Here is a 7,085-nt window from a genome sequence, read left to right as displayed (position 1 = left end):
GCGGCGGGACCTTTTGTACCCGTGTGTGGCTCTCCTTCCAGGGGCAGGGGACGACGGCGGTGAGGCTCGGTTGGGAGGCAGCCCGGCGACCAGGAGGCGGTGTTTGATGGCGCGCTCCCGGCCCAGATATGGGTCCTCGCGGGCCGGCTCCGGCGTGGCTTTGACGCTTGCTGCGAGATGGGGAGGAGGAGCAGCTCGGACAGGGGACTGCGGTGCCGATGGCATGCCTTCTGCAGCGCGACGGCGGGAGCTTTAGGGGCATGTCAAGGCCTGTGGGCCCACGGGCCTGGTATATATAATCTTAGTGTTGCGTCCGGTTGGTTACCGTCGTTGACGGTGGAGGTTGGGCCCTCTCATGTGCCGACGGTACTGCTGCCCTAGTCTCAGCTCCTCTTCTTTGTTGTGCAGGCCCCACTTCCCGGTGCCGTGGTGAGACGACGTGGGAAGCTTCCAGACCGTGTTGGCACAGGGTGGTGGACAGTATGGTGGCGAGCTCTGGAGCACCCGAGGTGACGGTTGGGATCAGGAGAAATCACTGCCGTCCTGGCCGACACCGACGCGGTGGCGCCTGAGGGTGCCGCCAGACCTTCCTGGAGGGCGTCGAGGCTACCCTTCCCTTCTCCTCGCCGCATACTGGGGGAAACTCTTGGCAGCAGCGTCGTTATCGTCGCGTCCCTTCTTGAAGGTGTTGATTGGTACCGGCGCTTCTTGGTGGAAGATTTCCGGTGGGTGCGGCGGTTGCGATACTTCTTCGTTTTTTTGAATCGTCGTTGTTCTGTATCTGTTCCTTTTGCATTTTCTCTTTCGTTTCTTTTAGACATGAATGTGCTGCTTTCGTCCCGGCATTTATCGTTGATTGTATCGGTGTTGGTTGCTTTCTAATACAAAACCGGTGAAACCCTTTTTCCGAAATAACCTCACGCACGCACACAGCCGGGGAGACAAACCTGGCCTGGTTTTGTGCCACTAAACCACGCACCCACTAACTAACTATGCATGCACACGCACATGCACACAACTAGCCAACTAACTCAACCGGCCACACATGACCCGGCCATGCATGTAGCTATCCAGCATATACCTTTTCTTTTTGAGCATCATCCAGCATATACCTGAACGAACCCGATAACAGAATTGTACTAACATCTCCTAACTGGACCTGCGCATGGGCCTGGCCTGTAGGTAACCGGGCCTGGATCACCCAAACGGCAACGGAGGCTTCCTCCTCCTTCCATCCTCTTGCTTGCTGCAATTTGCACCTCAAATTAGCTACTCAAGCACTGTAATTCAGCGCCATTGATCGGTTAGCAGTTGGGAGTTGGGACCCTAACAATGACGACCTAATAAGAGAAAGCAATAGGGTGGACGACCAGCAAAAATATGACAGTTTCATGCTTCTACTTGAAATTTATTCCTCGCATCCAACGGTCAAGCAAGTACACATACACAGTAGCATACACACTAGCCTAGTTGGGGAAAGGGAACTTCTTGAACACGACCACCAGAGGCTCACGCCCATCTTTCTCTACGGTCAGCCACCTTTGGCCGGCGTATTCGAACAACACCAGATGGCGACACGGCGCATGGAAGCACGACGTTAGCTTGTATACGTTCTCGTGCCTCTCGATGCGTGTTAGACTATATATAACTTCTGTACCTATGTACGTATTGTAACACAACCATTATATATAATGAGATAAGCCATCCCTAGAGGGTGATGCTGGTTCCCAAAACTTATTGTCTTACATGGTATCACGCTAGGTTACGATCGCTTCCGCTTCTAAACCCTAATACCCGCACCGCCGCCACAGCCGCCGCCGCCTTCACCGCCGCCGCCGCGCCACCAATCGCGCCGCCGCCATGTCGAGCGCCGCCACCACCGGTTCCACTGCTGCGGGCTTCCTCCCGGCCTCTCTTGCGGCTCTGCTCAACCTCCCGCTCGATGCCGTCTCCGTTCCGGCTCCGATCGGGACAAGGAGCATCGGCTCCGTCTTCTCCACGCCGCCGGCGCCCTCGCTCGGGCGTGACCTCGTGGTCCACACCGCGGCGCCGCCGTCCGCTGCGGATTCCGCGGGCGTCGTCCCGCCGCTCCTGCCGCGAGCGGATCACACCGCCCCGCTGGCGGGGTTGGCGGCGTCCGCCCCGGCCGCGGGCCTTGCGGCGTCCGCACCGGCCGCGAGCTTTGCGGCGCCCGCCCTGGCTGCGGTCCCGCCTCCTCCCGCATCGGCTTCGGTGCCTCCAGCTGCCTCCATGGTGTTTGCACCCCAGGCAGCTTCCTCGATGGGATCGTCTTCGCCGCCGCCGTTTCACTTCGGTCATCTCATCACCATCAAGCTCTCCGCAGACAACTACATCTTCTGGCGTGCGCAGGTTCTCCCGCTCTTGGGGAGTCACTACCTGCTAGGCTACGTTGACGGATCGCTTCCCTGCCCACCCGCGCTGGTAGACAGCGTGCACGGTCCGGTCTACAATCCGGCCCATCGCGTCTGGACAGGGCAGGACCAGGCGAACCTCTCCTCCATCCAGGGGTCGCTCTCGCCGGCAGTTGCCGGCCTTGTTGTCTTCGCGAAGACGTCTCATGAGGCCTGGACCATCCTTGAGCGCACCTTTGCAGCGCAGTCCCAGGCTCGTGTGTCTGCACTCCGTCGTCAACTTGGGGAGTGTCAGAAGCTTGACTCCACGGCCACTGAGTTCTACAACAAGGTCAAGGGCCTTGCCGACACATTGGCCTCCATTGGACAGCCCCTCACCGACTCCGAGTTCAACTCGTTTATTGTCAATGGTCTTGATGAGGAGTATGATGCCTTAGTCGAGATCATCAACGAGCGGGGTAACTCGACACCCATGTTGGCACACGAGGTTTTCTCTCGGCTTCTTCTCACTGAGCAACGGGTCGAGACTCGCCGCACCAGGGGCACTGGCTCTCTCTCGGCCAACGTCGCCACCAAGGGTGGCCGCTCTTCTTCATCACCCCGGTCTCCCTTGGGGCTGCCACCGTCGCCCGCCTCGGCCCCCCCACCTACTGCGACCTTACCGGGGGCTGGCGGTCCACGTGTGTGTCAGCTTTGTGGCCGCGATGGGCACTGGGCCTCCAAGTGTCATAAGCGCTTCCAGCGAAGCTTCCTTGGTCTTGGCAATGACGGCAAAGATACACGCAACAATGCCCGTCAGGTCGCCATGGCTGATCGTCCCGCACCGCAGAAGCACCAGGGACACACTCAGTCCTACTCCATCGATCCACACTGGTACATGGACTCTGGGGCGACAGAGCATCTGACCAGCGAGATGGGGAAGCTTCACACTCGTGAACCCTATCATGGCTCCGACAAGATCCACACCGCCAATGGAGCAGGTATGCACATCTCTCATATTGGTCAAGCATCTCTTCTCACTAGACATGCCAATAGGAGTCTTCAGCTTCGCAATGTTCTTCGCGTTCCATCTGTGACCCGCAATCTTCTTTCAGTTCCTAAACTCACACGTGATAATAATGTGCTTTGTGAATTTCACCCTTTTGATCTTTTTATTAAGGATCGGGGCACGAGGGACATTCTTCTTAGTGGGCGGTTGTGCCAGGGTCTCTACCGTCTGGAGCATCCTGGCGTCGCTCGCGTTTTCAGTGGAGTTCGGGTCTCTCCGTCACAGTGGCATGCTCGTCTTGGTCACCCGGCCACACCTATTGTCTGTCATATTTTGCGTCGTCATGAGCTTCCTAGTTTGTCTAGTAATAAAGATGTAGCAGTGTGTGATGCTTGTCAGCAGGGGAAGAGTCATCAACTTCCTTTTTCGGAGTCCAGTCGTGAGGTGAAACATCCGTTAGAACTTGTGTTTTCAGATGTATGGGGTCCTGCTCAGACTTCTGTCAGTGGTCATAATTACTATATCAGTTTCGTTGATGCTTATAGTCGCTTTACCTGGCTTTACCTTATTAAACGCAAATCTGATGTGTTTGATATTTTTGTTCAGTTTCAAAAACATGTTGAACGTCTTCTCAAGCACAAAATTGTTCATGTCCAGTCGGACTGGGGGGGCGAGTATCGCAACCTCAACTCCTTCTTTCAGTCGCTTGGGATAGCTCATCGTTTAGCATGTCCACATACACATCAGCAGAATGGTTCAGTCGAACGTAAGCATCGTCATATTGTTGAAGCTGGTCTTACTCTTTTGGCCCATGCATCTGTTCCGTTTCGGTTTTGGAGTGATGCTTTCACCACTGCATGCTTTCTCATCAATCGTACTCCTACTCGTGTTTTAAACATGAAGACTCCCATTGAGGTTCTCCTTAATGAACAACCTGATTATACATTTCTCAAGGTATTTGGGTGTGCTTGCTGGCCGCATCTTCGTCCATATAACAAGCGCAAGCTTGAGTTTCGTTATAAGAAGTGTGTTTTCCTTGACTATAGCTCTCTTCATAAAGGTTACAAATGTCTTCATGTTCCCACTAATCGTGTCTATATATCTCGGGACGTCGTGTTTGATGAGCATGTTTTTCCCTTTGCCAACCTTCCTGTGTCCACTGTCGAACCACCATCCCTGCATTCATCCTCTGTTGCTTCTGACCAATTTGATGATGTTGCATACTCTCCTTTGCTGTTACCTAACCATGGTGAAGGAACCGGACGTGGAGCTCGTTTGGAGCTGTTGGAGGATTCACCATCATCATCGTCGTCTTCTGGTGGGCATGTCGATCGCCCTCTGTTGCATGGCATCGATTCGCGTGCCCATGCATGGTCACCCGACGAGCCCGTCACGCTGAGCATCTCCACTGCTCGGTCTGCTACGCCAGTGATCGCCGAGTCTCCAGCGGCTCGGCCTTTTTCGCCAGCGGCCGCCGAGTCGCCCGTGGCTCGGCTCGTCACGCCGTCTTCGCCCGCGGCTCGGGTCCTCACGTCGCCTTCATCAGCGGATCAGCCCGCGACACTGGCCGCGCCACGGCCCACTATGCCGAGCTCGCCATCGGCCCGGTCTGGGATGCCGGAGTCGCCAGCTGCTTCGTCTGCTCTGCCGGTTTCGCCGGTGGGCCGGCCTTCTTCTCCGACTGAGTCCGAGGCTACCGTGCCTGGCTCCTCGTCACCGGCTGACTCGTCAACGTCGCCGTCCTCCAGCCCGTTGCAGGCTGCTCCGTCGACCTCGGTGGTTCCTGTGTCTCGACCACATACATGCAGTCGCAGTGGCATTTTCAAACCTAAGGAACGTACGGATGGTACGGTTGCTTGGTTGGCTGCTTGTTTGGCTGCTACTGTTGCGGATCCATCTTCTGAGCCTCGCTCATATCAGGTTGCCCTGCGCATTCCACATTGGCGAGAGGCTATGGAGCAGGAGTTTCACGCTCTTCTTCGTAACAAGACATGGACTCTCGTTCCTCCACCACCACGGGTAAATGTTATTGACTCAAAATGGGTATTCAAAGTGAAGAAGCATTCGGATGGATCTATTGAGCGTTACAAAGCGCGACTTGTTGCTCGCGGTTTTCGGCAGCGTCATGGTCTTGACTATGAGGACACCTTCAGTCCTGTCGTCAAGCCTACCACTATTCGGCTTCTTCTCTCCATTGCTGTTTCTCGTGGTTGGTCCCTTCGTCAACTTGATGTGCAGAATGCTTTTCTACATGGATTTTTGGAGGAAGAGGTTTATATGAAACAGCCGCATGGTTTCTCTGATCCTGATCGTCCTGACTATATCTGTCGTCTTTTCAAAGCACTATATGGTTTGAAGCAAGCTCCTCGTGCCTGGCATGCCCGCCTTGCCTCTGCCCTTCGTGCTCATGGGTTTGTGCCGTCCACTGCTGACACTTCATTATTTCTTCTACAGAAGCCAGAAGTCACTATGTATCTTTTGGTATATGTCGATGATATTATCCTTGTCAGCTCTTCTCAGTATGCTGCTGATGCTCTTGTCTGCTCTCTTGGTGCTGATTTTGCGGTCAAAGATCTTGGGAAGCTTCACTACTTTCTTGGAGTTGAGGTCACTTCTCGTGCTACTGGTCTTGTCCTTACGCAGAAGAAGTACTCCTTGGAGTTGTTACAAAAAGCCGGCATGCTGAAGTGCAAACCGACCACCACACCCATGTCGTCTACCGACAAGATAACAGCTGTTGATGGTGAGCTTTTGTCTCCTGCGGATGCCACAGAGTACAGAAGCATTGTTGGTGGACTTCAGTACTTGACGATCACGAGACCAGATATCTCTTATGCTGTTAACAGGGTTTATCAGTATCTTCAGGCTCCCAGAGATACTCATTGGGCTGCTGTTAAACGCATTCTTCGTTATGTTCAGTTCACCCTGACTTTTGGTATGCATATTCGGCCGACTTCCTCTCGGGTCCTTTCGGCCTTCTCTGATGCAGATTGGGCTGGTAGCCCAGATGACAGGCGATCCACGGGGGGTTATGCAGTATTCTTTTGCTCTAATTTGATCGCCTGGAGTGCTCGGAAACAGGCTACTGTGTCACGTAGCAGTACTGAAGCTGAGTACAAGGCTGTGGCTAATGCTACTGCAGAGATTATTTGGGTGCAGTCTTTGCTTCAGGAGTTGGGTTTGTCTCAACCACAGCCTCCTATTCTTTGGTGTGATAACATCGGTGCTACATACCTTTCTGCAAATCCAGTATTTCATGCCCGAACGAAACACATTGAAGTTGACTATCACTTTGTACGGGAACGTGTATCACAGAAGCAACTTCAGATCGAGTTTATCTCGTCTAAGGATCAACTTGCAGATATCTTCACTAAGCCTTTACCACTGCCACAGTTTGAGGCTTGTAGGCGCAATCTTACCCTTCTCAGTTCTTTAGAAAGTGGCTAAGATTGAGGGAGGGTGTTAGACTATGTATAACTTCTGTACCTATGTGCGTATTGTAACACAACCATTATATATAATGAGATAAGCCACCCCTAGAGGGTGGTGCTGGTTCCCAAAACTTATTGTCTTACAATGCGGAACAGGAAACTCTGTTCCTTGCATGTGCCTGCCGACGGCTGGCATCCCTTCATCCCTCTGAAGCAGCTGGCGGTTACATGCGTCTGGTTCGTGATCTCTCCATGGACGTACCACTGGAGACAGGGGCGGAGCCAGGATTTAGG

The 7,085-nt window shown here is 53.9% G+C and overlaps 1 protein-coding gene across 1 annotated transcript in view; it reads right to left on the bottom strand.

The window, feature by feature from the left end:
* Window positions 1-1,466: 1,466 nt before the first annotated feature.
* Window positions 1,467-7,085, bottom strand: part of LOC119280223 (endogenous alpha-amylase/subtilisin inhibitor-like) — a 7,345-nt gene continuing 1,726 nt past the window's right edge. The window contains exons 2-4 of the mRNA XM_037561148.1: window positions 6,936-7,055; window positions 6,315-6,317; window positions 1,467-1,622 (exon numbers count right to left, since the gene is read on the bottom strand). Coding sequence (XP_037417045.1) covers window positions 1,467-1,622; window positions 6,315-6,317; window positions 6,936-7,055 — 279 coding nt within the window. The remainder of the gene's footprint in view (window positions 1,623-6,314; window positions 6,318-6,935; window positions 7,056-7,085) is intronic.

Source organism: Triticum dicoccoides, chromosome 3B (genome assembly GCF_002162155.2).
Source record: "Triticum dicoccoides isolate Atlit2015 ecotype Zavitan chromosome 3B, WEW_v2.0, whole genome shotgun sequence".
Lineage (NCBI taxonomy): Eukaryota > Viridiplantae > Streptophyta > Magnoliopsida > Poales > Poaceae > Triticum > Triticum dicoccoides.
The sequence above is the reverse complement of the archived record's forward strand: the minus strand, read 5'-3'. Positions and strand labels throughout refer to the sequence as shown.